The sequence below is a fragment of the Oppia nitens genome, unplaced genomic scaffold (genome assembly GCF_028296485.1).
Source record: "Oppia nitens isolate AA-2021 unplaced genomic scaffold, nextdenovo-longstitch-racon4-pilon3 scaffold39_pilon_pilon_pilon, whole genome shotgun sequence".
Lineage (NCBI taxonomy): Eukaryota > Metazoa > Arthropoda > Arachnida > Sarcoptiformes > Oppiidae > Oppia > Oppia nitens.
Window position 1 is genome coordinate 393,257 of NW_026533220.1, and position 26,216 is coordinate 419,472.

The 26,216-nt window shown below is 31.5% G+C and overlaps 10 protein-coding genes across 10 annotated transcripts; 9 read left to right on the forward strand and 1 right to left on the reverse strand.

Moving 5' to 3' along the window:
* Positions 1-269: 269 nt before the first annotated feature.
* Positions 270-1,413, forward strand: LOC128957243 (uncharacterized). Its single transcript, XM_054302978.1, has 3 exons — positions 270-561; positions 718-846; positions 1,202-1,413. The coding sequence occupies exons 1-3, from the start codon at positions 270-272 to the stop codon at positions 1,411-1,413; spliced, it is 633 nt and encodes a 210-aa protein (XP_054158953.1).
* Positions 1,414-2,233: 820 nt separating this feature from the next.
* On the forward strand, positions 2,234-3,756 carry LOC128957272 (uncharacterized). The gene is made up of 2 exons (XM_054303008.1): positions 2,234-2,518; positions 3,111-3,756. The coding sequence occupies exons 1-2, from the start codon at positions 2,318-2,320 to the stop codon at positions 3,729-3,731; spliced, it is 822 nt and encodes a 273-aa protein (XP_054158983.1). The 5' UTR covers positions 2,234-2,317; the 3' UTR covers positions 3,732-3,756.
* Positions 3,757-4,491: 735 nt separating this feature from the next.
* On the forward strand, positions 4,492-5,814 carry LOC128957244 (uncharacterized). Its single transcript, XM_054302979.1, has 2 exons — positions 4,492-4,823; positions 5,050-5,814. The coding sequence occupies exons 1-2, from the start codon at positions 4,512-4,514 to the stop codon at positions 5,812-5,814; spliced, it is 1,077 nt and encodes a 358-aa protein (XP_054158954.1). The 5' UTR covers positions 4,492-4,511.
* A 1,421-nt stretch (positions 5,815-7,235) lies between these two features.
* Positions 7,236-9,000, forward strand: LOC128957245 (uncharacterized). The gene is made up of 3 exons (XM_054302980.1): positions 7,236-7,535; positions 8,364-8,811; positions 8,915-9,000. The coding sequence occupies exons 1-3, from the start codon at positions 7,236-7,238 to the stop codon at positions 8,998-9,000; spliced, it is 834 nt and encodes a 277-aa protein (XP_054158955.1).
* A 461-nt stretch (positions 9,001-9,461) lies between these two features.
* On the forward strand, positions 9,462-11,274 carry LOC128957246 (integumentary mucin C.1-like). The gene is made up of 2 exons (XM_054302981.1): positions 9,462-9,924; positions 10,567-11,274. The coding sequence occupies exons 1-2, from the start codon at positions 9,622-9,624 to the stop codon at positions 11,272-11,274; spliced, it is 1,011 nt and encodes a 336-aa protein (XP_054158956.1). The 5' UTR covers positions 9,462-9,621.
* Positions 11,275-12,497: 1,223 nt separating this feature from the next.
* Positions 12,498-14,133, forward strand: LOC128957262 (uncharacterized). Its single transcript, XM_054302997.1, has 2 exons — positions 12,498-13,077; positions 13,713-14,133. The coding sequence occupies exons 1-2, from the start codon at positions 12,772-12,774 to the stop codon at positions 14,118-14,120; spliced, it is 714 nt and encodes a 237-aa protein (XP_054158972.1). The 5' UTR covers positions 12,498-12,771; the 3' UTR covers positions 14,121-14,133.
* Positions 14,134-14,980: 847 nt separating this feature from the next.
* LOC128957269 (uncharacterized) lies at positions 14,981-16,523 on the forward strand. The gene is made up of 4 exons (XM_054303003.1): positions 14,981-15,284; positions 15,374-15,866; positions 16,010-16,132; positions 16,274-16,523. Exons 1-4 carry the CDS (start codon positions 15,000-15,002, stop codon positions 16,507-16,509), a joined length of 1,137 nt encoding a protein of 378 aa, XP_054158978.1. The 5' UTR covers positions 14,981-14,999; the 3' UTR covers positions 16,510-16,523.
* Positions 16,524-17,412: 889 nt separating this feature from the next.
* LOC128957247 (uncharacterized) lies at positions 17,413-18,984 on the forward strand. The gene is made up of 2 exons (XM_054302982.1): positions 17,413-17,941; positions 18,394-18,984. The coding sequence occupies exons 1-2, from the start codon at positions 17,576-17,578 to the stop codon at positions 18,982-18,984; spliced, it is 957 nt and encodes a 318-aa protein (XP_054158957.1). The 5' UTR covers positions 17,413-17,575.
* A 1,869-nt stretch (positions 18,985-20,853) lies between these two features.
* On the reverse strand, positions 20,854-22,741 carry LOC128957249 (uncharacterized). The gene is made up of 3 exons (XM_054302983.1): positions 22,482-22,741; positions 21,712-22,301; positions 20,854-21,345 (listed from the first exon to the last, which is right to left on the reverse strand). Exons 1-3 carry the CDS (start codon positions 22,729-22,731, stop codon positions 20,854-20,856), a joined length of 1,332 nt encoding a protein of 443 aa, XP_054158958.1. The 5' UTR covers positions 22,732-22,741.
* An 852-nt stretch (positions 22,742-23,593) lies between these two features.
* On the forward strand, positions 23,594-25,984 carry LOC128957226 (mucin-5AC-like). The gene is made up of 2 exons (XM_054302960.1): positions 23,594-25,087; positions 25,189-25,984. The coding sequence occupies exons 1-2, from the start codon at positions 23,764-23,766 to the stop codon at positions 25,845-25,847; spliced, it is 1,983 nt and encodes a 660-aa protein (XP_054158935.1). The 5' UTR covers positions 23,594-23,763; the 3' UTR covers positions 25,848-25,984.
* The last annotated feature ends 232 nt before the right edge of the window (positions 25,985-26,216 follow it).

A 26,216-nucleotide genomic window follows, 5' to 3' on the forward strand; every position in this document is an offset into this window, starting at 1 on the left:
TGATTTAATTGACCAAAAAAAACTAATTGATTGGGTTATGTTGTTGTTGATGATGATGATGCTGATGGTGATGGTGTGGGCTCATGTAGTTTTACAAACTGTGCACAATTAGCTCACCAAATGATGCTAACCGAACCTATTATAACAATCTATTAGTTCGGAAAAATCTATGCAAATCGGATAATCGCGTAGACTATGATAAGTTACGGTGCGATAAACAACCGGTCGATTTGGACAACCATGGCTGTCTGTATTATAGAAAACATATTATGAATGAAACGATAACTACCGTTCCCAGCAATGAGGCCACTAGTGATAGCGTTGATACCACTGATAGCAGCAACCCTGGTGGTGGTGGTGGTGGTGATGGTGGTACCAGTGTTGAGGACATAACAACAACAGTAGTAGTAGTAGTAGTGCCATACAATATCACTGATGTTGAGACTGACACCAACACTACCATCATTACCACCACCACTACTACTACTACTAGTGATAATACTATGACATACAGTGACAACAAAACCATACAGTCATCTACTGTTGGTGGAGGAGGAACTGGTATGTTATTGTTAGTGTTGGTGTTGTTGTCTAAAACTATAACATCCTATTTAATCACTTGATTGAATCACTTTAATATATGGTCTAAATTAGTTATAAATTCATATTTTTTTGTATTGTTTTGTTTGGTTTGATTACATATATATATATATAAAGACAAACCAATGATAACAACAACAACGATGACCACTAAAGACAAGTCGTCGTGGAGTATGACATGGATTTTGTTAATCATTTTCTTGATACCTGTTGTAATGGCATTGATAGCCGCAGTCGGCATATACTGTAAGTCCCGCACCCACCCGCTCCCACACTACTACCTAATCTTCTAACCCAACCCTAACCTAACCCATCCATACAATCAAATACCGTTTGTCTCTGTATTGTTGCCATTAAAACCACAAAATAAAAAAAAAACATTATTATTATATTAGATATGAAACGGACGGCCGATAAAAATGAGCATATACTGTAAGCCCCCCACACACACACCCTATCCCCCACTACTACTACCCTAATCACTACTAACCCAACCCTAACACCTAACCCCCATCCATACAATCAAATACCGTTTGTCTCTGTATTGTTGCCATTAAAACCACACACACAAAAAAAAACATTATTATTATTATTATATTAGATATGAAACGGACGGCCAATCGAAATGACAAACAGATGTCTAAAAAACCGCCGCCGAAGCCGACTGCTGGTGAAAGACCGGCACCGGTAGCTGCTGTAGCGGCACCTGTATCTCAAACTAACAATGTTATGGCTGCCGATGCTGTCCGTCTCAAGTCTAGCGATTCCTTAGACGATATTCTAAGCAAAACAGATTCCGATCCATCAATTTGATGGTCAGGTCATGTCATGTCATGTCGTGTTGTTGTCAATCAGTTTATTATTTAATTAATTAATTAATTAATTAAATTAAATGATTTATTGATTTGAATTTTTTAAATTAGTTAAAAAAAACTATTTGTTTTTTTTATAGTAATTGTTTGTTTGGATGTTTACAACAACAACAAAAAAAAAACAAAAAAAAGTTTTAAATACTTTCTATATATATATATCTACTGTATATTTATTATTATTATAAACTTTACATTATTTTAGTATTAATTAACTTTTACTCAATATTTGTTACTTATTTTAAATTTTATTTACTACATAAAAAAATTGAATATTATTTAAATTATATCTATTCTAATGTTTTTGTAATTTTTTTTAGCCAATAATTGTTTTATATTAGTTTTGTATTATTAAACACTTGTATATAAATTTTATTAATTAATATATAATTATTATACTGATAAATATTAGCTAATTTTATTGAATTATTATTTGAAAACAATTACAATTATATATACAGTATATATATATATATATATAGATTATAACTATAGATTTGTATAAATATTTAACATAAAATTTATAAATAATATACTCTCGCACTAATCAATAAAATAAAAAAAAATTAAAAATTTATTTTTAAAAAACAAATAATAACTTTATTTTTTTTAGTTAATAATTGTCTGTAATAGTTGTCTGTAATAATAATCATTAATAATATACTAACCTATAAAAAGCCTCAAAAGTAATTAATATTACACCCCATACTCCCCCACCCACCCAACCACCCCCCCCAGTGATGATGAACAGTCAGTCTACTATTGGTAGGACAGTAGTGGTTTGGCCGGTGATACTCATACTAGTGCTAGTATTGACTGACCACCACTACTACCATCAGCACCAGCACATGGTTGGACACTCAGTATCGGCAACAGATGGTGTCGAGTGTCCACCGAAACCCGACCCCAATTACGAAGGACAGATTATATGGGAAGCTAACGGTTGCGGTCACTGTAAATGGATAACAGCTACCGGTGCTTACGAGGATACCGTTAGGCTACGATTATGTTGCGGACGTATAGATGAAATTCAAATGAGATTTCAATTGGTAATTAAATAATTATTATATAATTCAGGGTTACTACAGGGTTTCATCGATTTCAATGGGGGGGTATAGGGGTGGGGGTAAAATGGCAACAAAAAAAACTCGATAAAGTTTGAGGGGGGGGGGGTTTAGGGAGAGGGGTGAACATTTTTGTGATGCATTTTTAAACGACATTTTTTTGTCAAATTTGAGTTAATTCCCACTAAATTCCCAATAAATACCCAATAAATTCCCTATAAATTCCCACTAAAATACCCACTAAAATACCCATTAAAATACCCACTAAAATACCCACTAAAATACCCACTAAAATACCCACTAAAATACCCACTAAAATACCCACTAAAATACCCACTAAAATACCCACTAAAATACCCACTAAAATACCCACTAAAATACCCACTAAAATACCCACTAAAATTCCCACTAAAATTCCCACTAAAATTCCCACTAAAATTCCCATAAAAATTTATTAATTATTAATTAGTCAACAACAAAAAAAACTAACTGATTGCTTATGTATGTGTTTATGTTGGTATTGTTGTTGTTGTTGATGGTGATGATGGTTATGGTGGTGATGGTGGGGCTCATGTAGTATTACAAACTGTGTACCATTACATCCAAAGATAGTTTGGATCAATCGTATAATACATTAGTTTTTGAACGTAAAAATCAATGCAAAAACGAGGATCACGTCGACTATGATAAGCCATTGTGCGACAAACAACCGGTCGATTTGGATTGCAATGACTGTCTGTATTATAGACAACATATGATGACGGCTAATGAGACTACCGTTCCCAACACTATGGCTAGTAGTAGTAGTAGTAGTAGTGATACCTCCGTAAGTGATACTGTAGTAGTCACCACTGATGATGATGTTGGCAGCAATGGTAGTCCCAATGGTATTGACGATACACAGACAACAGTTATCGCTGGCACCGGTAGTACAATGTTGACCAATAATGATATCCTACCTGTTACCAGTAGTAGTGGTGGTGGTGGTAGTGATAGACCTGATACGGGCAACAGTACTACTACAACACCGTCGATGTCCTATAATATCACTGAAAAGCCAACTATTGGTGGTATTGGTACTACTGTTGCGGGTAGTCTATCGATGGCTGCAAACATAGGGTTGGATCTAATATTGTTGATAATTATGATGATAATGATGGCCAACATGTGGACTACTACTGTCCCACTAATCAATTGATTGTATTATAATCTAAAACACAATTATATCATTTTTTAAAGAGTATATTACTATTTATTTGTAATTGTCTATATAATTATTAGCACAGAAAAAAAAAATTATCACAAAATTTTTCATATTATTATTCAATTGTATTTAATCTTATTTTTTTGTTGTTAAAAAACAATAGTTTTTTTTTATTATACACTGTTATTATTGGACTTTTTTTTCAACAACAAAAATAAATACTATATAAATGTTTACTACTAATTCATAATTAAATAATTTATTAACAAATTATTAATTACTAATTAATAAATAATATTAATATTTTTTTTAAGTACAAATAGTGTCTAAATTTTATTTAATATATGATAACAAATATCCATACAATGTATTAATATTTTTCATTATAAATATAGATTATATAACTATTGATTTGTAGTACATATTGAACATTATATATATAAATTTACTTTCGCGCTATCAATCAATACAATAATAATAATTTTAAAAAATTGATTAGAAATTGAATTTTGATTTTAAAAAAAAAACACATAAATAATAATCAACTTTTTCAGTTAATAATAATCACATTTACACACACACACACACACACACACACACACACACACACACACACACACACACACACACACACACATACAGTACAAACACATACATATCACAACAACAACAAAAAATCATAAATTTCTATATTATACTAACCTATAAAAGCCCTTAAAACCCGTACCAATTAATAATACACACCCCAACCCACCCCACCCTCATATACCAGTGATGATAAACAGTAAATCTACTATTGGTGATACAGTATCGGTTTGGCCGGCAACGGTACTCATACTATTAGTAGTAATGGTGTTTACTGACCATCATATCGGCGGCGGCGGAGGAGGAGTAGGACAAGTGTCAGCATTACAGGGTGTCCAGTGTCCGCCGAAACCCGACGATAATTGCGAATCAAATATAACAATACATTCATTTAGGTGTCGGTTAAATAAATGGTACGAAAAGGACGACGACAGTAACCAAACCAGACATCTTAGACGGTGCTGCTCTGCAATCGATGAACTACTAATGAGATTTCAATTGGTAATTATCATTAACTTTAAGATATATATATGTTTATAGTTGTTGTTGTTGTCTTTATTGATGCTTATGTATGATAAGCTTATGTATAATATGCTTATGTATGATATGCTTATGTATGATATGCTCTTATGTATGATATTCTTATGTATAATATGCTTATGTAATGATATGCTTATGTATGATATGCTTATGTAATGATATGCTTATGTATGATATGCTTATGTAGTTTTACCAGTTGTGTACAATTACATCGGAAACTGGTATAAACGGTTCGTTTAATAGTATACTATCCGTACGGCTAAACAATTGCAAAACTAGTCATCAGATAGACTATGATAAGTCTGTATGCGATAGACAACCAGTCTATTTGGATAGCGATAGTTGTCGTTATGTTACAGAAAAATTGGCCGATAAATCATCGACGACAACCACCTCCACGACTACCGTTCCCTCCAGTACTGTATGGACAATCACTACAGTCGATGATACAGTCACTGCCTCCCCCTCCTCCTCCTCTGCCACTGAAAGCAGCGATGGCAGTAGTGATGACACAACAACAACAACAACAACACCAATAGCTGCCAACACTGTGGATACGGGAAGCGATGGCACAGTTAGTACAGTAGCAGTAGTAGTGTTGACCAGTGAGGAGACAACTGGTGTTAATAGCAGCACTAGTAGTAGTAGTAGTAGTAGTGATGGTAGACCTGATACGGGCAACGGTACTACTATTTCTGGGACGACGACATCGATGGCATCGACGACAACAACCACCAGCAAACCATCCGATAGTAAACTATCATTAGTTTTGATAGTATTGATAGTAATCGTAGTACTACTGGTTGTATGTGTTGTTGTCATTGTATTGATTTGCAAATATAGGAGAAGTCGACGACAACAACATTATTCAGTGGCCAAACAAATGAGGACAGTTGGGTCATCATCACCAGTAAATGCCAATCCAGAAACTATACGTTCAATCAATACTTGATTGATAATGTGTCCCTGGGCTGGTACTTGATATTAAATTATATATATATATATATATTAATATAATATGATATGAAATATTTGATAAATTTTTACACAAAATAAAAACAAAATTTTTACCTTAAATTAATTTGAATTATTTGCTACTATTTTCAATATTATTTATTTTTATTGTATTTAGTAATTAATTAATTAATTACAATTAATTACAATTATATAGGATATATAAAGTATATATAATATGATATGAAATATATGATAAATTTTTACACAAAATAAAATCAAAATTTTTACCATAAATTAATTTGAATTATTTGCTACTATTTTCAATATTTTATTTATTTATGTTTATTGTATTTAGTAATTAATTAATTAATTACAATTAATTACAATTATATAGGATATATAAAGTATATATAATATGATATGAAATATATGATAAATTTTTACACAAAATAAAATCAAAATTTTTACCATAAATTAATTTGAATTATTTGCTACTATTTTCAATATTTTATTTATTTATGTTTATTGTATTTAGTAATTAATTAATTAATTACAATTAATTACAATTATATAGGATATATAAAGTATATATAATATGATATGAAATATTTGATAAATTTTTACACAAAATAAAAACAAAATTTTTACCTTAAATTAATTTCAATTATTTGCTACTATTTTCAATATTATTTATTTTTATTGTATTAAGTAATTAATTACAATTAATTACAATTATATAGGATATATAAAGTATATATAATATGATATGAAATATTTGATAAATTTTTACACAAAATAAAAACAAAATTTTTAGCTTAAATTAATTTCAATTATTTGCTACTATTTTCAATATTTTATTTATTTATGTTTATTGTATTTAGTAATTAATTACAATTAATAATAAACACACGTGCAATACTAATATAATTTTTTAAATAATACACTAATAATAATAATAATTAATTCAAATATTTAAAAAAAACAAACAAAAAAATCAAACAAACATTTTTGTTAATTGATTTTTTTTTCTCTTAATAACTGCAATTCATATTATAACCAGTAATTAATTTTATCAATTGGTTTAGTTGTAGACATACATACATACACACAAACATACATATATATATATACATACACACACACACATACATACTGTACTTACATACATACACACATACACACACACTACACATACATACATACACACATATATATATATATATATATACATACACACACACACATACATACTGTACTTACATACATACATACATACATACATACACACACACACATACATACTGTACTTACATACATACACACACACACACACACATATTTTATACTAACCAAACTATAAAAACCGTACCAACAATAATACCCCCGATCTCCCAGCCCTCCCGCCCCCCAGTGATGATGAACAGTAAATCTACTATTGGTGGTACAGTATTAGTTTGGCCGGCGGCGGTAATCATACTATTAGTAATAGTATTTACTGACCATCATATCGGCGGAGGAGGAGGAGGACAAGTGGCCGCATTACAGGGTGTCCAGTGTCCGCCGAAACCCGACGATAATTGCGAATCAAATATAACAATATATTCATATAGGTGTCGGTTAAACAAATGGGACGAAATGGACGGCGACAGTGACCAAACCAAACGTCTTAGAGAGTGCTGCTCTGGTATCGATGAACTACTAATGAGATATCAATTGGTAATTATTATCATTAACTTTATATTGATATATATATGTTTATAGTTGTTGTTGTCTTTATTGATGCTTATGTATGATATGCTTATGTATGCTATTCTTATTTATAATATGCTTATGTATGATATGCTGTTATGTATGATATGCTTATGTATGATATGATTATATATAATATGCTTATGTATGATATGATTGTATATAATATGCTTATGTATAATATGATTATATATAATATGCTTATGTATGATATGCTTCTGTAGTTTTACCAATTGTGTACAATTAAATCGATGAACTACTAATGAGATATCAATTGGTAATTATTATCATTAACTTTATATATATATATATATATTTATTTATATGTTTATAGTTGGTAACAATTGTAGATTATAGACAGTTAGTAGCCCCAAAATTATTTGCCCCCCAAAACAATCCCAAACACTAACCTAACCCCCCCAAACTAACCTAACCACACACTAACTTAACCTAACACTAACCTAACCTCCAATCAAACCTAACCCCCACCCCAAACTACCCTAACTAAGCAATAATTAAGTTATAAAACTATTAACATTTTATATATAGGCATATAATTGCATAAAAAGATAATACCTGTTTGTTTGTTTGTTTGTTTTTTGTTGCTGGCTGACTATCTATATAATATATACATTTAAGCCTATAAGTTATTGTTTTTTTTATGCTTATGTATGTATGATACGATTGCTTATGTAGTTTTATCGATTGTGTACAATAACATCGGAAACTGGTATAAACAGTTCATTTAATAGTTTGAAAACCGTGCGACTAAAAAATTGCAAAGTTAACTATCAGATAGACTATGATAAGTCAGTATGCGATAGACAACCAGTCTATTTGAATAGCGATAGTTGTCGGTATGTTACAGAAAAATTGGCCCAAAAATTATCGACAACAACCACCACCACCACGACTACCGTTCCCTCCAGTACTGTACGGACAATCACTACAGTCGATGATACAGTCACTGCCTCCTCCTCGTCCTCCTCCTCTGCCACTGATGGCAGTAGTGATGACACAACAACAACAACAACACCAATAGCTGCCAACACTGTGGAGCCGACGGGAAACGATGGCACAGTTAGTACAGTAGCAGTAGTAGTAGTGTTGACCAGTGAGGAGATAACTGGTATTAATAGTATCACTAGTAGTAGTAGTGATGGTAGACCTGATCATGCGGTCAACGGTACTACTATTTCTGGGACGACGACATCGATGAGAACAACCAGCAAACCATCCGATAGTAAACTATCATTAGTTTTGATATTATTGATAGTAATCGTAGTACTACTGGTTGTATGTATTGGTGTTGTTGTTGTTGTCATTGTATTAATTTGCAAATATAGGCGAAGTCGACGACAACAACGTCGGCAAAAAAGATGAGGACAGTTGGGTGACCAGTTGTATGTCAATCCAGAAACTATACGTTTAAAATAAATACTTTTATCGGATAATGTGTTGTTTAATTAATATTATTGTTGTTTTTGTTTGACTGTCCCTGGACAGTTACTTGAAAATCAATTATACTGTATTTATATATATATATATATATAGGATATATAAAGTATATAACTTTATTATATATATAATATGATATGAAATATTTGATAAATTTTAAACAAAATAAAAAAATATTTTTACTTTGAATTATTTGCTACTATTTTCAATATTATTTTTTTTAATGTTTTTTGTATTTAGTAATTAATTACAATTAGTTACAATTAGTTACAATTAATTATAATTAATTAAAAAACACGTGCAATACTAATATAATTAGAATAATATACTACTACTACTACTAATAATAATAATAATAATAATTAATTCAAATATTCAAAAAACAAAAATTAAAAAAAAACATTTTTGTTAATTGATTTTTTTCTCTTTATAACTGCAATTCATATTATAACCAGTAATTAATTTTATCAATTGGTTTAGTTGTAGACATACATACATACATACATACATACATATATTTTATACTAACCAAACTACAAAAAAACCGTACCAACAATAATACCCCCAATCACCCACCCATCCCACCCCCCAAGTGATGATGAACAGTAAATCTACTATTGGCGGTACAGTATTGGTTTGGCCGTCAGCGGTACTCATACTGTTAGTAGTAATGTTTAGTGACCATCATATCGGCGGCGGCGGCGGAGGACAAGTGGCAGCATTACAGGGTGTCCAGTGTCCGCCAAAACCCGACGATAATAGCGAATCAACGATTACAATAAATTCATATAAGTGTAGATTAGAAAAATGGGACGAAAAGGACGTCGACAGTGACCAAACCAAACGTCTTAGACGGTGCTGCTCTGGTATCGATGAACTACTAATGAGATATCAATTGGTAATTTATTATCATTAACTTTTATATATATATATATATATATATGTTTATAGTTGGGAACAATTGTAGATTATAGACAGCCAGTAGAAAATTATTTGCCCCCAAAACAATCCCAAACTAACCTAACATCCAAACTAACCTAACATCCAAACTAACCTAACATCCAAACTAACCTAACATCCAAACTAACCTAACATCCAAACTAACCTAACCTCCAAACTAACCTAACATCAAAACTAACCTAATATCCAAACTAACTTAACATCCAAACTAACCTAACATCCAAACTAACCTAACATCCAAACTAACCTAACATCCAAACTAACCTAACATCCAAACTAACCTAACATCCAAACTAACCTAACATCCAAACTAACCTAACATCCAAACTAACCTAACATCCAAACTAACCTAACCTCCAAACTAACCTAACATCCAAACTTACCTAATCTCCAAACTAACCTAACATCTAAACTAACCTAACCTCCAAACTAACCTAACTAAGCAATAATTATATAGGCATATAATTGCATAAAAAGATAATACCTGTTTGTTGCTGGCTGACTATCTATATAATATACATTTAAGCCTTTAAGTTATTGTTGTTGATGCTTATGTATGTATGATACGATGCTTATGTAGATTTATCGATTGTGTACAATAACATCGGAAAGTGCTATAAACGGTTCGTTTAATAGTTTGATTAAAGTAAGACTAACCAATTGCAAAGATAACTATCAGATAGACTATGATAAGTCAGTATGCGATAGACAACCAGTCTATTTGGATAGCGATAGTTGTCGGTATGTTATAGAAAAATTGGCCGATAAATCATCGACGACAACCACCACCACCACCACGACTACCGTTCCCACTACTGTTGTCAATACAGTCACTACCTCCTCATCCTCCCCCTCCTCTGCCACTGATAGCAGCGATGGCAGTATTGATGACACAACAACAACAACAGCGCCAATAACTACCAACACTGTGGATACGGTAGGCGATGGCACAGTTAGTACAGTAGTAGTAGTAGTAGAGTTGACCAGTGAGGAGATAACTGGTTTTAATATGAGCACTAGTAGTAGTAGTAGTGATGGTAGACCTGATACGATCAACGGTACTACTATTTTGGCGACCAAACTAACAACAACAACACCTATGACATCGTCGACAAGTAAACTATCATTACTTTGGATATTATTGATACCAATCGTAATACTTGTTGTATGTATTGTTGGTTTTATTGTCATCGTATGGATAGTCAACAATAGGATCCGTCGACAACAACATTATTCAGTGGGAAGACAGACGAGGACAGTTGGGTCGCCAGTAGATGCCAATCGATAGACTATATGTTCAATAAATACTTAATGATATTATTTTTTTTTTTTGGCTATACTTGACATTCAATTATATATATATATGATATACAGGTATCAAATATTTGATAAATTTTAACAAAATTTTATTAATATATTTTTTTTAGTTGACTTAAATTGATTTGAATTGATTTGTTACTATTATTTATTTATGTTATTTAATATATATATATATATATATTTTTTTTTAAATAAATAAATTTGTTGTTTTAATTTTATAGTTTATTTTTTTTTATTGTTTTTGACAATTTAGTACATGTCTAACCAAATTGAAAAAAATAAAAACATTATTTAAATTATTAATCAAATATACAGTATATCAGTGAATCAAAAAAAATATGCATTCAATTACATTATTTATTTTTTTTAATATTTTATTTTATTAAATAAATTATTATTGTTTATTTTTAATCAATAATTTTTTGTTTAATTGGTTTTATATATTCATATATATATATATATATATATATATATATATATATATATTAATTGGTTATATATTTTACATCAAACATAAGGTAAATTAATTTTTACAACTTTATTGATTTGAATATTTTTTACAGTATTTTATAATTACAGTTATTATTAGACTTTTTTTAAAAAAAAAACAAACAAACAAAAATACTGTATAAATGTTACAAATTATATAAATTTAAATTTAAATACAATACTATAATACTAATTTGACAAATATTGATAATAAAAATTTATTAAATTATTATTATTGAAAACAAAAAATAAATTGATAATAAATTTTTATTATACTGTAATAATATGTGTTCAATTATAATGGTTTATCCAAATTGTTGTTTTTTTAATTAATTAATAATTATTAATTATAATCAACAACAATAAAAACAAAAAACTTAATAAATACAAAAAAAAAAAAATAAATACAATTAATTTTCTTTAATATATAAATTTATTGATAAAACTGTTTTTTTTATATATAAATATTTTTGTTAAATAACTTATTACATTACATACCAGTGTATGAAACTGTAAAAAAAAACTTTAAACAACTCGTGTAAACTGTAAAGTGTGTGTGAAATGCACGCGCGTTGTGCAAAAATTAATTAATTAATTAAATAATTACAATTAATTAAAACACACGTGCATTACTAATAATACTAATAATAATTAATTTATTCAAATATTCAAAAAATCAAACAAACATTTTTTGTTAATTGATTTTTTTTTTGATTTATAACTGCAATTATAACTCTAATTAATAACCAGTAATTAATCTATCAATTGGTTTAGTTAGACACACAAACTAACTGTCCTTTAATATAGTTTTTAATTTGTTTGTTTGTTTGTTTGGTAACTCATATTGTTATAATACAATATACCGTAGATATACACTGTAGTAGTTAGTTTATCTAACTAACTAACTAACTAACTATCTGTCCATCGATTGATTGATTGATATCCCAGACAAACACACAGTCAAACAAACACATTGATGATCAGCGCCGGCAACAAACAAAAGTCATCGATGATGATCGTCATCATCGGTGGTAAGCAGCCATCATCATCAGTGTTGGTGGTGGTGTCCACTGTATTGTTGGTATTGTTGTGCACCAGCAAAGTTGTTGATGCCGCCGTCGATAGTACACCCCTAGGAGTCAACTGTCCGGCCGGGGATAGCGATCCGGTCAATATCTACAACAGGGTTTCCACGTGCTCGAGAAGCAAATGGGGGGGCAATGACAGCGGTCACCGAAAGTGCTGCCAGAATGTCGATATGGTTGAGATGAGGTTTCAATTGGTAAGAGAGAGAGAGAGAGAGAGAGAGAGAGAGAGAGAGAGAGAGAGAGAGAGAGAGAGAGAGACCGATAGACAGATAGTTAGATAGTTAGATAGTTAGATAGTTAGATAGTTAGATAGTTAGATAGTTAGATAGTTAGATAGTTAGATAGTTAGATAGTTAGATAGTTAGATAGTTAGATAGTTAGATAGTTAGATAGTTAGATAGTTAGATAGTTAGATAGTTAGATAGTTAGATAGTTAGATAGTTAGATAGTTAGATAGTTAGATAGTTAGATAGTTAGATAGTTAGATAGTTAGATAGTTAGATAGTTAGATAGTTAGATAGTTAGATAGTTAGATAGTTAGATAGTTAGATAGTTAGATAGTTAGATAGTTAGATAGTTAGATAGTTAGATAGTTAGATAGTTAGATAGTTAGTTAGACAGTTAGTTAGACAGTTAGTTAGACAGTTAGTTAGACAGTTAGTTAGACAGTTAGTTAGACAGTTAGTTAGACAGTTAGTTAGACAGATAGTTAGACAGATAGTTAGACAGATAGTTAGACAGATAGTTAGACAGTTAGCCAATCAGTCGGCCATATCTACCAATATATTTGTTTGTACTGTATCTGTCTATCTATCTATCCTAAAAATAGACCCGCAAACTGTGTACCATTACATCGGAAACGGATCTGACCGCATCGCAAGAAAAATCATTGGCTAACATGAAAAACGATTGTCCAACTGATGCCAAAGTTACCTACGATAAGGCTGCATGCGATGCCGAAGTGGTCAAATTGGATGGCCCGGACTGTGTTTTTATTAATCAGACTGTCGGCGGCGGCGGCGGTGAGAGTACTGGCGTACCTCCAACTGGCGGTGGCGGCAATGCTGCGACCAACGCCGATAGTACAACCGCTGCCACTAGTTCTGCTGGTCAAATGGTTGCAAGCATCGGCCGTATCGTTACCGTCGGTATCGTGATTGGTGGTGGCCAGTTATTGTTGTTGTCGCTGATGATGATGATGATGGTTACCACACCCATCCATGAAGTTTCTAATTAGTATTTATTGTACCCCCCCCCCCCCAAAAAAATGCAGTTAAAAAATCAATTGTCATATTTTATTAGTATTATTATTATTATTACAACAAAATTGTTAATTAATTAATTAGTTATTTTTTTTTTTGGTTAATATTCTGTATTATTATTATTATTACAACAAAATTGTTAATTAATTAATTAGTTATTATTTTTGGTTAATATTCTGTATTATTATTATTATTACAACAAAATTGTTAATTAATTAATTAGTTATTATTTTTGGTTAATATTCTGTATTATTATTATTATTACAACAAAATTGTTAGTTAATTAATTAGTTTTATTATTATTTATTTTTTTTGTTAATATTCTGTATTATTATTATTATTACAACAAAATTGTTAATTAATTAATTAGTTTTATTTATTATTATTTGTTATTATTTTTTTGGTTAATATTCTGTATTATTATTATTATTACCCATTAATATCAACTGTTGTATCAATTTTTTGTATTTATTTATTTTTTGGGACACTATTTATTCAATTTTAATTAATATTATTTTTTTATACAAAAATATATTATAAATATCTATTTTTTTTGTTTATTTCTAAATAAATTATTAGTAAATTACTACTGTATTTATTTTTTTTAAAAAATTTGATCGCTATTTAACTACAATTATTTATATTAAATTACAATTATATTATAGAGTATACAGTATATACCTGTTTGCACGTTATGTAATGATTTAATTTGAAATATATATATTTTTTTTTTGTGTGTTAATAATCTGTAAATCAAAAAATATTGATTAAATTTGAATTATATATATATATTTTTTTTGTTTGGACAGTTAGATAGTGACACACACACACCCCTCCCATCCCCTGCTATAGAAATGTATTCACTATTTATGGGCAATATTGTAATATTGGCCAGTCTGCTGCTGCTGGCACTGGTAGACAGAGTACTGGTAGCTGGCAAAAAACAGGTACTACTAGTACCCGGTATTGAATGTGGTCCGGCCTACCTGATCATACATACCAGTGCTCAACAGTGCGCTACCGACAAATGGCTGTCCAATAGTAGTATTAGTAGTAGCGATGATGATAATCACGAACCCGTACAACGGCTTCGGGATTGTTGCCGAATAATGGACATCATTGTCATGAGAGACCAATTGGTTAGTCATAAAAATCAAATTGAAAGTATCGGTAAAACTTTATTGATAGCACCGTTTGTTTTTTGTTTGTTTTGGTTGATTATATACAGTATAGCAAACTATGTAACCTAACCAACCAGTTATCCTATAAGTTGTGGCTACAGAAAACAACTAAAACAACTGAATCCCAGTGCAAAATATTGAATAGTATAGACTATGCTAAGTCCCGGTGCAATGGCCAGTCAGTATATAAAGATAGCAAACGTTGCGCTTACTATAATCAACATATTAGCGGTGATGGTATGGGTGGTAGTGGTAGTGGGCGTATGGGTATTATTAGTAGAAACAGGTTGACCAGTAATGATACCCATATTGATGATGATGTAGGAACTGGTGGTAATAGTACTGTTGATGACACTAACACCACCACTACTACTACTATGTTGAGTGATAATAGTATCAATAGTACTGTTAGTATTGATAACACTAATGATAGTGTTTTAGTGACCATCGGTACCGTCGCCGCCGCCGCCGCCAACTTAACGGATATTACAGACAGTGACAACAAAACTATACAGTCATCTACTGGTGGAGGAGGAACTGGTATGTTGTTGTTGGTGTTGGTGTTGTTGTCTCTAAAACTATATCATCCTATTTAAATCACTGATCACTGATCACTAACTTTATATAGACTTAATCAATAATTATTTGATTTATTTTTTTTGTATGATTATAATTATATAAAGAAAAATCAATGACAACGACAATAATGACCACTAAAAACAATTTATTGAATATGACATGGATTTGGCTAATCATTATCAGTGTGTTTGTTATGCTGGCAATCATAGCAGCAATCGGCATATACTGTAAGTACACCCCCACCACCAAACACAAACACCCTCTCCCCTCCCACTACTACCTAACCCAACCTAACCCCCACCCATACAATCAAATACCGTATTGTCTCTTAAATTGTTATCATTAAAACAAAAACATTATTATATTAGGTATGAAACGGACGGCCGATAAAAATGACAAACAGTTGTCTACTAAAACACCGCCGCCTAAGCTGGCGCCGCCGACTGGCGTTGTTGGGCAGCAGACACCGGCACCGGTAGCTGTACTGACGGCACCTGTAGTGTCTCAAACTGTCGACGACAATGATTTGGCTGCCGATTCTGTCAGGTCTAGCGATTCCGATGAAGATATTATTAGCAAAATAGATTCCGATCCATCAGTTTGATGGTCAGGTCAGGTCAGGTCATGTTGTCGTCAATAAGTTTTTTTTCAAAAAATAGTAATTAATTAATTAAATTAATTATTTGTATTTATTTTCAATTATTTAATGCAAGAAAAATTGATTTAATTTTTTTGTTGTTAATATTTTTTTTTTAAATTAATCTTTCGACAAATATCTGTATATTTATTATTATTATACAGTGTATAGTCTATGAATATTAATGGCATTTAAAAAAAAAATAATAATAAATAATTTTATAGTATATTACTATTAATTTGTAATTTTTTTAATAAAAAAAATATTTATTACTAAATATTAGTTTATAATTTTTTAAAAATAAAAAAAAGTTTAATAAATACTACAATTAATATTATAATTAATTTATATATATATATACAGTAGTTTATATTATAATTATTTTTTTGATAATAAAGTTAATTTCAATTGAAATGAAATATATGTTTTTGAAAAACACGAAACTAACAACTCGTGTCGTGTTTTAGTGTAAATGCACGCGCGTTGATTAAAATACAAAAATTATTATTATTTTCACCTAATATTAGTGTAATAATCATTAAACTAAACAAAATTCAAAAAAATAATAAATATTATTAAAAAACTAACAAAAAACACGTTCAAAAAAATAATAATACTAACAATAATATGAATAATTCAAACATTTTTTTTAGTGATTGATTGATTGATTTATTTAATTTTTTTTCTAAACTAAATAATCATATTATAAGTAGTAATTTAAATACACGCGCACACAAACACACAAAAAACACGTGCAATACTACTACTACCAATAATAATACTAATAATTTATTTACTAATTATATAATTAATTTAAATATTTTTTTTAAAAAACCGGTAATTAATCTAATCATTTGGTTTACTGTAGTTGTTTGACAATAACTAACTGTCATTTAATATACAGTTTTTTGTTTGAAAAAAAAAGTTTATATATATTTGTTTGTATTATATAAGTTGTTATCCCAACTATCCATCCATACATCCATTGATTGATTGATTTGATATACATTGACAAACAAAACACACACCAGTGATGTCGTCAATGATGGTCATCGGTGGTGGTGGTGGTGGTGGTGGTGTTGATAAGCAGCCATCATCATCGGTGGTAGTAGTAGTAGTAGTAGTCGGCACTACTAGATTGCCGGCACTGGTAGTGTTGTTGTTGGTATTGTTGTACGGCATCATCAGCATCGGTAATGCCGAGGATACCCTACCGGCCAGTACACCACAGGGTGTCAACTGTCCAATAAGAGACAACAATGATAACGTTAGCAGTATCTATATATATTTAACTACCACCGACTGCGCTCAGGCTAAATGGGCATTGGTGGTGATTGATGACTACAAGTTGGGAAAGTGCTGTCAGAATGTCGATATGGTTATCATGAGGTTTCAATTGGTAAGACAGACAGTTAGACAGACAGACAGACAGAGAGACAGTTAGATAGAGAGACAGTTGGATAGATAGACAGTTAGATAGATAGACAGTTAGATAGACAGTTAGATAGACAGACAGTTAGACAGACAGACAGAGAGACAGTTAGAAAGATAGACAGTTAGATAGATAGACAGTTAGATAGATAGACAGTTAGATAGATAGACAGTTAGACAGACAAACAGAGAGACAGTTAGATAGAGAGACAGTTAGATAGATAGACAGTTAGATAGATAGACAGTTAGATAGATAGACAGTTAGATAGATAGACAGTTAGACAGACAGACAGAGAGACAGTTAGATAGAGAGACAGTTAGACAGTTAGACAATACTTAATCTGTATATAACTTATAATTGCATACAATAATTATACGGTATATCTAACTTTAATATATACTGTATATATATATATATAGTCCCGTAAACTGTGTCCCATTACTTCCGAAACCGATTTAGTCGTATCGTACAATAAATCCCTGAATGCAATGATGAATAATTGTGCCAAAGAATACAAAGTCGACTACAATAAGGCCGCATGCGATGGCCAGACAGTCAATTGGGATGACCAACGTTGCGACTATTATAAGCAAAAAATGGAGATCCAGGGCCACCCGAGTCATGATGGCCAGCCAACTGCTGGTCCGCCAACTGATGGTCAACCAACTGATGGCCAACCAACTGATGGCCAACCAACTGATGGTCCACCAACTGCTGGCCAACCAACTGCTGGTCCACCAACTGATGGTCCGCCAACTGCTGGTCCGCCAACTGCTGGTCCGCCAACTGCTGGTCATCAAACTGGTCCTCCAAGTGGTGGCGGCGGCGGCGTCCAAACAAGTGCTGCTCCGATCCAGACAACTACCGCTAAAAATTCCGGTCAAATGCTTGGCTTTGGCGGCGGCGGCGGCGTCGGCGGTACTTTAGTCGGTATATTGATGACCAACCACTTGTTGTCATTGTTGTTGTCGATGATGACGCTGATGATGATGGGTTACCATCACTCATGAAGTCATTATCATCTCATAAAGTTTTTTCTTCAAAAAAAAAAACAATTATTATTATTATTAGTGTAGAAAAAAGCCAAAAACCAATTGTCATATTTTATTTTATTTATTATTAGTATTTGATTTTAATTTGATTTTTAATTTATTTGATTTTTAATTTATTTGATTTTTTTTTATTGAAATCTATTATTAACAGAAAATTATTAATTAATTAGTTTTTTTTGTATTATAATTATTAATTACTGTATTATTATTACCCATTAATATCTATTTGTTGTTTTATTATTATTATTATTATTTTGTTTGTTTGTCACTATTTATTGAATATTTTTTTGGGGGTATTTTTCTATACAAAAAAAAAATAACAAATCAATTAATAAATATCTAACTATTTTGTTGTTGTTGTTGTTGTTGTAAATTATTGGTTAAATTAATTAATTTCAATATAAACAAAAAAAAAAATATTACTATCAATAAATTAAATTAAATATTAATTAAATAAATAATATAAATTAATTAATAAAATTAAATATATATATAGTAAAAAAAATATTGCTATTTAACCACAAAGATATTTATTAATATTTTTATTAATAAATACAACCATTTATATATTGATAGAAAATAATTTTTATTTAAAAAAAATGTTTTATATTTTAGTAATTTACAAAAATTGTATTATTGTAAGATACAATTAATTATTTTAATTTTTTGTATCATTATTAATCATATAAAGAGCCAGTCAATTGATCTTGCGCCACGTAATTTTTGAATAACTTTTAAACGGTTATAGATAATTTAATTCTGTAAAATACATTTAAGAATATCATATCGACCACACTTAATATACACACAAACGCAAAACTAGGATGACCAGATATACATAATATCGGGACCATCGAAAGACACTATGCTACAGGTCAAACCACAACTGATAAATTTATTATGATAAATTTGTAGTCAAGAAATAATAGTTTAATATAAAAAAAGAATCATCAAAATCGAATTGGTAGTTTAGTTTTTATGCCTTGTTAAGTTTGTCATAAATCATATTATATAATATGGTCTAAAATAAAAATGACGTTATTTATGATTATTATATATTTATAAGATAAAATTTTCAATTATTATACTAATTGTAAAAACGAAATTTTAATATATCGACTAGTTTTCAAAATAATCGAATTTGAATATAAATCACACTATTGTAATTTTATAATATAATTTATATTAAAATTCGATTATTTTGAAAACTAGTTGATATATTAAAATTTCGTTTTTAGAAATATTAATATAATTTAAAATTAAATCTAATAAATATATAATATTCATAAATAACGTCATTTTTAATTTAGACCATATTATATAATATGATTTATGACAAACTTAACAAGCCATAAAAACTAAACTACCAATTCGATTTTGATGATTCTTTTTTTATATTAAACTATTATTTCTTGACTACAAAGTTTCATTGTCATAATAAATTTATCAGTTGTGGTTTGACCTGTAGCATAGTGTCTTTCGATGGTCCCGATATTATGTATATCTGGTCATCCTAGTTTTGCGTTTGTGTGTATATTAAGTGTGGTCGATATGATATTTTTAAATGTATTTTACAGAATTAAATTATCTATAACCGTTTAAAAGTTATTCAAAAATTACGTGGCGCAAGATCAATTGACTGGCTCTTTATATTGTAAAAAACTATTTATATTATAAGTTTTTTATTTAAATATTAAAAACTAATTTATGAATTTTTTATGAATTTATTTATATTTTATGAATTTATTTATATTTTATGAATTTATTTATTTTTTTATGAATTTATTTATTTTTTATTATTTTATTTTTTTTTTTTAAAAATTATTATTATTTTTTAGTCGATTGAGAGCTCGTTAATAGTTTTGAACTACTTGTAGCTGAACTCTGTTTATCGGAAACGGTTGTCATATTATCGGACGAGTCGTCCAAACCGACTGCACGACTGGGACCCAGACTATTATTAACCGACCGTATCGTTTGTTGACCACTTTTCTGACTATTCATATCCGCTGTTGTTGTTGTTGTTGTGTTGATATCCCTGAGCCGAATAACAGTACCTTTTTGTCTAATATATACACAGCTAATAATCGTAAACAATAGGATCAGTAGACCGGAAACTACGGCAACAACAATAATTATTATTATCAATGTTATGGATCCATGTGCTGCTGCTGCTGCTGGTGTATGATCAACATTAGCCGCCACCTGACCGGGACCTGGACCACCACCTCCTGGTGCTGATGATGATGTTATATGTATTGTTGTTGCTGTTGTGGTAGTGTCTGGTTTGCATCGGAAAAACTCGGTAACCGTTTTTGTCTATTTGTGTATATGATATATATATATATGAAAAAATTAAATAAAATATTTATTATACATTTAGTCGGGGAATGGGATGATATGGGATGGGATGGGATGGGATGGGATGGGATGGGATGGGATGGGATGGGATGGGATGGGATGGGATGGGATGGGATGGGATGGGATGGGATGGGATGGGATGGGATGGGATGGGATGGGATGGGATGGGATGGGATGGGATGGGATGGGATGGGATGGGATGGGATGGGATGGGATGGGATGGGATGGGATGGGATGGGATGGGATGGGATGGGATGGGATGGGATGGGATGGGATGTTAGGGAATAACAACAACAAAATAATCAGTATATGTGCAGTTAATACCGTATTGATAAGCTCTCTACGATCACCATAGCGGGTGTCCGCCGCCACATTTAGCCGAAAAACATAACTGGTCAGATCGTTATCGAGTGGCCGATCGCCGACAGCGTAGACTTGGCCGCCGTACCAAAACATACCCGCAAAACGTACATTTGTATTGAGTTTGGAGGTCAACATCATTGTCGACTCGTACCAGTTCGGCACATGTATGTCCGACCAGATTAGTGCCGACATATGTTCGTTGGCATTATAGACGATAAACATTACTTCAAATTTGCCGCCGGCGGCGGGCCTGAAGACACTGTTACGGGCTTTATTGCGATCATTGTTCCAGTTTTGTGGCCATATTTTGTCGATATCCGTATCGCTGGTCAAACCCCACGGATAGTCCTGAGGCGAGACAACAATGTCGTCGGCGCCGTTGTTGTTGTCCATAACTTTACGGACAATTGTCCGTTCAATACCCGATCGGTCGCTGTATTCGCGAGTAAAATACATTTTGTATGCTTTTCGTTGTTGACGGCAATCACTGTCGGCACCGACACCACAGTAGGCAATGTCTGATACGTAGAAACTGGTCATCAGTGACCAGTCTATATAAATATACGGTAGATAACCGGTAGTTATAGGTTAACCCCCGACAATGGCAATCAATCAAACAATCAATTTATTATATAAGTTATTAAAACTTTTTTTAAAAAAAATTGTTTGTATAACTGACTGACTGTCCAGTACTGTCCAGTACTGTCCAGTACTGTACTGTACAAACATACCGTCGCCATCGGTCGACTCGCGGACCGGTGGCTCCGAAAATGACTGGTTCGGTATACTGTAAGTCCATAGCCAGCGATCACTGTTAGTTAGTTTCGATTTGATCATCAATTTCGGGCCGTAATTGAAGATCGAGTCAAAGTGTTTGGTCAGACAAAAAACGGGCGATAAGTTTGCCGGACCGGTACCGACACCGACAGCGACAACAACAACACCAGTAATGTATAGTAAAAACCAATTAAAATCAAACATTATTAATACAGTATATATAATAATTAATAATAATTATTATTAATTTATAGCAGTTTTTTAAAAATAAATTAATTTAATTTAATTTAAATTCAATGATTATCACGTTATAAACAATTGAAACTTTTTTTTTATTTATTACAATTAAATTTTTTACATTAATTTGTTATTTAGTATTAATTTTATTAGTAAATTGTGATTTTTGCAATTTAACTATTATTAATATGCTATTATTAATTAATTAATTAATTAGCAATAATTTACTTGTATAATAATTTATAATCAGTATATATATATATATATATTTCTAAGAGATTTAAATTAATTTTTTCTATATATATAAAAAAATCTGATAAATATAATACTAATTGAATGTCAAATAAAGTTTTACAATAAGTATTTAAAAAGGATTAAAAACTATTTTTTTTTTAATTTGTATAATAAAATTGAATTAAATTTCATGATCTGGTATTGGCTTTTAATTTTCAAATATATATTTATTGATTAAATAATTAGATATTTTTTTTAATTAGTTAATTAGTTTACAATAATTTATTACTAGTTTTTAATTAGCAAAATATTACGAAAAATTATTTTTTTGAATTAAATTTATTTATATTTAAATATATATATAACTAATAATTAAAATAATTAAACCATTAATTTGATTAGTAATTTAACTGTAATTAAACTGTTAATTAAAACCAAACAAAAAACAACAAAATTAATTAAAAAAAAAACTTTTTTAAAAACCAAAAAAATTAAATTATTATAAATAAAATCAAATCATATTTTTTGTTTGTTTGTTACATAACGTTGTTTATGAACGACACACACAATACATATTAATGCAAACACACAAAACAAATACAAAAAAAAAAATAAAATAATAAATAAATTTAAAAAAAATAAATATTTATTATTCAAAACAAAAAAAAATTGTTATGTTTTTCGGTAAACAACTAATTGATAGTAAATTTATAGTTAGTTTTATTGCAATCATTGTAATCACACAAACACACAGACAGACAGCTAATGTCGTCGACAATCACTTCAGAGTCCAAGACATCATCGCCGCCGCCGACGCCGTTGTTGTCGACCTCAACAACAACACCAACAACAATAGCGGCCAAACCGTCTGCGGACACTTTACCGGCAACAACAACAACAATGGTGGCCAAAGTATCGACATCGGCGGCGGCACCGGTTGTTGTTAGTAGTAGTAGTAGTAGTAGTAGTGGACAGTCCTCGTCGCCAAAGCCGACAACGCCGTCGGCGACAGTTATCACCGATACGACGACCGGAAAGTCGTCGGCGACGGCGGCGGACAAAAGCACAGTGAAAGCCACGGCTGGCAATACAGCAACGATGACGACGACGACCGAAAAGGCGGCGCCGAAGACAACAAGATATACAATACCGAAGATATCTTCAACACCGAAGACAACCACAACACCGAAGACTACAACAACAACCACAACACCGAAGACTACAACAACAACACCGAAGACAACAACAACACCGAAAACTACACCAACAATACTGAAGACTACAACAACAATACTGAAGACTACAACGACAACTCCTAAGACTACAACAACTCCTAAGACTACAACAACTCCTAAGACTACAACAACTCCTAAGACTACAACAACACCGAAAACTACTACAACAACACCGAAGACAACAACTTCAAAGACAACAACAACTCCTAAGACAACTCCGATTACTACCACCACTACTACAGCGTCCTCTAGCTCTTCGTCTTCGTTATCCACAACAAAATCCACACAACGAAAGTCGGCGACGGCGGCGAAAAATGCCATCAAAGCCGCCGCCGCTGCTGCAGCTACGGCCGAGTTGGTGGACAACAATAACTCCACCCCTACGACCCCGGCCTCCACCACCACCGGCAGTGATGAAAACGAAAACGTTTCGCTCTACAAGTTTACGGTTAACGAAAAGGTACTCTGTCTGGAACAGAGACAGGAACCGCTCATCTATGAGGCCAAGTGTCTGAAACGTCGTCAAGTGGACGGCCAGTGCCAGTATTTTATCCATTATAACGGCTGGAACAAAAAATGGGACGAATGGGTGGCCGATCAGCGAGTGTACAAAATTACTGATGAAAATCGTCGCCGACAACAGGAACTAAAGGCCGAACATTTGGCCAAAGAAGCGGCCAATAAACGCAAGAACACGGCCGCCGCCGCCAACGCAGCAACAGTTGTTGCCGATACCAATGGCAACCAAAAAGAGTCGACACCGACGGCTGCCAAACGGGCCAAGACATCTACGACAACGACAGCGACGTCGGCGACTAATGGCAAAAGTGCGGCCAAAGATCGTAATTATAGTTGTAAGCTATTTGAATGGACAACAGATATTATAGTGTTTTCGGGTGATTACCGATATTTACCGATTGTTTTTATTTATTTATTTTGTTTTATTTGATAATAGCCAATAGCAGCGAAAGTTCGGTAACAACGACGGCCAACAACAACAAAGTCACTGATAATAATAATAACAATAATAAGAACCGAAAAGGTAGTCACAAATCGGTTCCGGCGTTTGTCGAAACAGAGGACGCTTTCGCTACTAAACCCGAAATACGTATCAAAATACCCGACGAACTTAAGCCGTGTCTGGTGGACGACTGGGATCTGATAACCAGACAATCGCAACTGTTTGAATTGCCCGCTAAGATAACCATCGATTTTATACTGGACAACTATATCAAGCAGCGGGTGGCCACCAAATTGACAACCGTCAAGGAAAGTCAGGTACGGGAAGTGGTTACCGGTATTCGCGACTATTTCAATTCGATGATCGGCTGTCAACTCCTCTATCGATTCGAGCGACACCAGTATCAGGAACTGTTGGCCAACAAACTACCCGATCAGTCGATGTCCCAGATATACGGTGCCATACATTTGTTGCGATTGTTCACGAAATTTGGCCACTTTCTGGCCTTTACATCGTTGGACGAAAAAACTATACAGTTATTGTTGTTGCATATACACGACTTTTTGAGATACCTGTCCAACAATGGCGAACTGTTCAGTGCCAAAGACTATCAGACAGCATCGCCCGAGTATTTAAGGAAAACTATGAGCTAATAGAGCTGAGAGAGAGAGAGAGAGAGAGAGAGGACAGGGAGTCTATATATATTAGACTATAGACTTATCGGTAATAATAAAAAAACCCAATAATAACAAATCGATAGCCACTAGTAGTAGTAGTAGTAGTTGTAGTAATAATTGAATTATTATTTTTTGAAGTCATAAACAAATGTGTGGTTTTTTTTATTACTAAAAAAATGTATTTTATTTTTTTTTAAAATATTTGAGAAAACAAATTGTGTTTTTTTTGTGTGTTTGTGTGTTTTTTTTTTAATTATTATTATTATTTTTTTATAATAGCATAGTTAGGTATAAATCATTTATGATGTTGTTGTTGTTGTATATAATTATTGTATTTTTTTTTAT

What these genes read in the sequence shown, in the direction of transcription:
- LOC128957249 (XM_054302983.1), bottom strand. Translation starts at nt 22,731, where the DNA reads ATGTTTGATTTTAATTGGTTTTTACTATACATTACTGGTGTTGTTGTT. An exon ending in CGAGTCGACCGATGGCGACG is followed by an intron (nt 22,302 to 22,481) that starts GTATGTTTGTAC and finishes ATATTTATATAG; the next exon opens with ACTGGTCACTGATGACCAGT. An exon ending in GTAGAGAGCTTATCAATACG is followed by an intron (nt 21,346 to 21,711) that starts GTATTAACTGCA and finishes ATACACAAATAG; the next exon opens with ACAAAAACGGTTACCGAGTT.
- LOC128957245 (XM_054302980.1), top strand. Translation starts at nt 7,236, where the DNA reads ATGAACAGTAAATCTACTATTGGTGGTACAGTATTAGTTTGGCCGGCG. An exon ending in TACTAATGAGATATCAATTG is followed by an intron (nt 7,536 to 8,363) that starts GTAATTATTATC and finishes GTTAACTATCAG; the next exon opens with ATAGACTATGATAAGTCAGT. An exon ending in AACCAGCAAACCATCCGATA is followed by an intron (nt 8,812 to 8,914) that starts GTAAACTATCAT and finishes TTGCAAATATAG; the next exon opens with GCGAAGTCGACGACAACAAC.
- LOC128957246 (XM_054302981.1), top strand. Translation starts at nt 9,622, where the DNA reads ATGATGAACAGTAAATCTACTATTGGCGGTACAGTATTGGTTTGGCCG. An exon ending in TACTAATGAGATATCAATTG is followed by an intron (nt 9,925 to 10,566) that starts GTAATTTATTAT and finishes ATGCTTATGTAG; the next exon opens with ATTTATCGATTGTGTACAAT.
- LOC128957244 (XM_054302979.1), top strand. Translation starts at nt 4,512, where the DNA reads ATGATAAACAGTAAATCTACTATTGGTGATACAGTATCGGTTTGGCCG. An exon ending in TACTAATGAGATTTCAATTG is followed by an intron (nt 4,824 to 5,049) that starts GTAATTATCATT and finishes ATGCTTATGTAG; the next exon opens with TTTTACCAGTTGTGTACAAT.
- LOC128957269 (XM_054303003.1), top strand. Translation starts at nt 15,000, where the DNA reads ATGTATTCACTATTTATGGGCAATATTGTAATATTGGCCAGTCTGCTG. An exon ending in TTGTCATGAGAGACCAATTG is followed by an intron (nt 15,285 to 15,373) that starts GTTAGTCATAAA and finishes GATTATATACAG; the next exon opens with TATAGCAAACTATGTAACCT. An exon ending in TACTGGTGGAGGAGGAACTG is followed by an intron (nt 15,867 to 16,009) that starts GTATGTTGTTGT and finishes AATTATATAAAG; the next exon opens with AAAAATCAATGACAACGACA.
- LOC128957272 (XM_054303008.1), top strand. Translation starts at nt 2,318, where the DNA reads ATGGTTGGACACTCAGTATCGGCAACAGATGGTGTCGAGTGTCCACCG. An exon ending in TTCAAATGAGATTTCAATTG is followed by an intron (nt 2,519 to 3,110) that starts GTAATTAAATAA and finishes GGGCTCATGTAG; the next exon opens with TATTACAAACTGTGTACCAT.
- LOC128957226 (XM_054302960.1), top strand. Translation starts at nt 23,764, where the DNA reads ATGTCGTCGACAATCACTTCAGAGTCCAAGACATCATCGCCGCCGCCG. An exon ending in CAAAGATCGTAATTATAGTT is followed by an intron (nt 25,088 to 25,188) that starts GTAAGCTATTTG and finishes ATTTGATAATAG; the next exon opens with CCAATAGCAGCGAAAGTTCG.
- LOC128957262 (XM_054302997.1), top strand. Translation starts at nt 12,772, where the DNA reads ATGATCAGCGCCGGCAACAAACAAAAGTCATCGATGATGATCGTCATC. An exon ending in TTGAGATGAGGTTTCAATTG is followed by an intron (nt 13,078 to 13,712) that starts GTAAGAGAGAGA and finishes TCCTAAAAATAG; the next exon opens with ACCCGCAAACTGTGTACCAT.
- LOC128957247 (XM_054302982.1), top strand. Translation starts at nt 17,576, where the DNA reads ATGTCGTCAATGATGGTCATCGGTGGTGGTGGTGGTGGTGGTGGTGTT. An exon ending in TTATCATGAGGTTTCAATTG is followed by an intron (nt 17,942 to 18,393) that starts GTAAGACAGACA and finishes ATATATATATAG; the next exon opens with TCCCGTAAACTGTGTCCCAT.
- LOC128957243 (XM_054302978.1), top strand. Translation starts at nt 270, where the DNA reads ATGAATGAAACGATAACTACCGTTCCCAGCAATGAGGCCACTAGTGAT. An exon ending in TGTTGGTGGAGGAGGAACTG is followed by an intron (nt 562 to 717) that starts GTATGTTATTGT and finishes ATATATATAAAG; the next exon opens with ACAAACCAATGATAACAACA. An exon ending in AGCCGCAGTCGGCATATACT is followed by an intron (nt 847 to 1,201) that starts GTAAGTCCCGCA and finishes TTATTATATTAG; the next exon opens with ATATGAAACGGACGGCCAAT.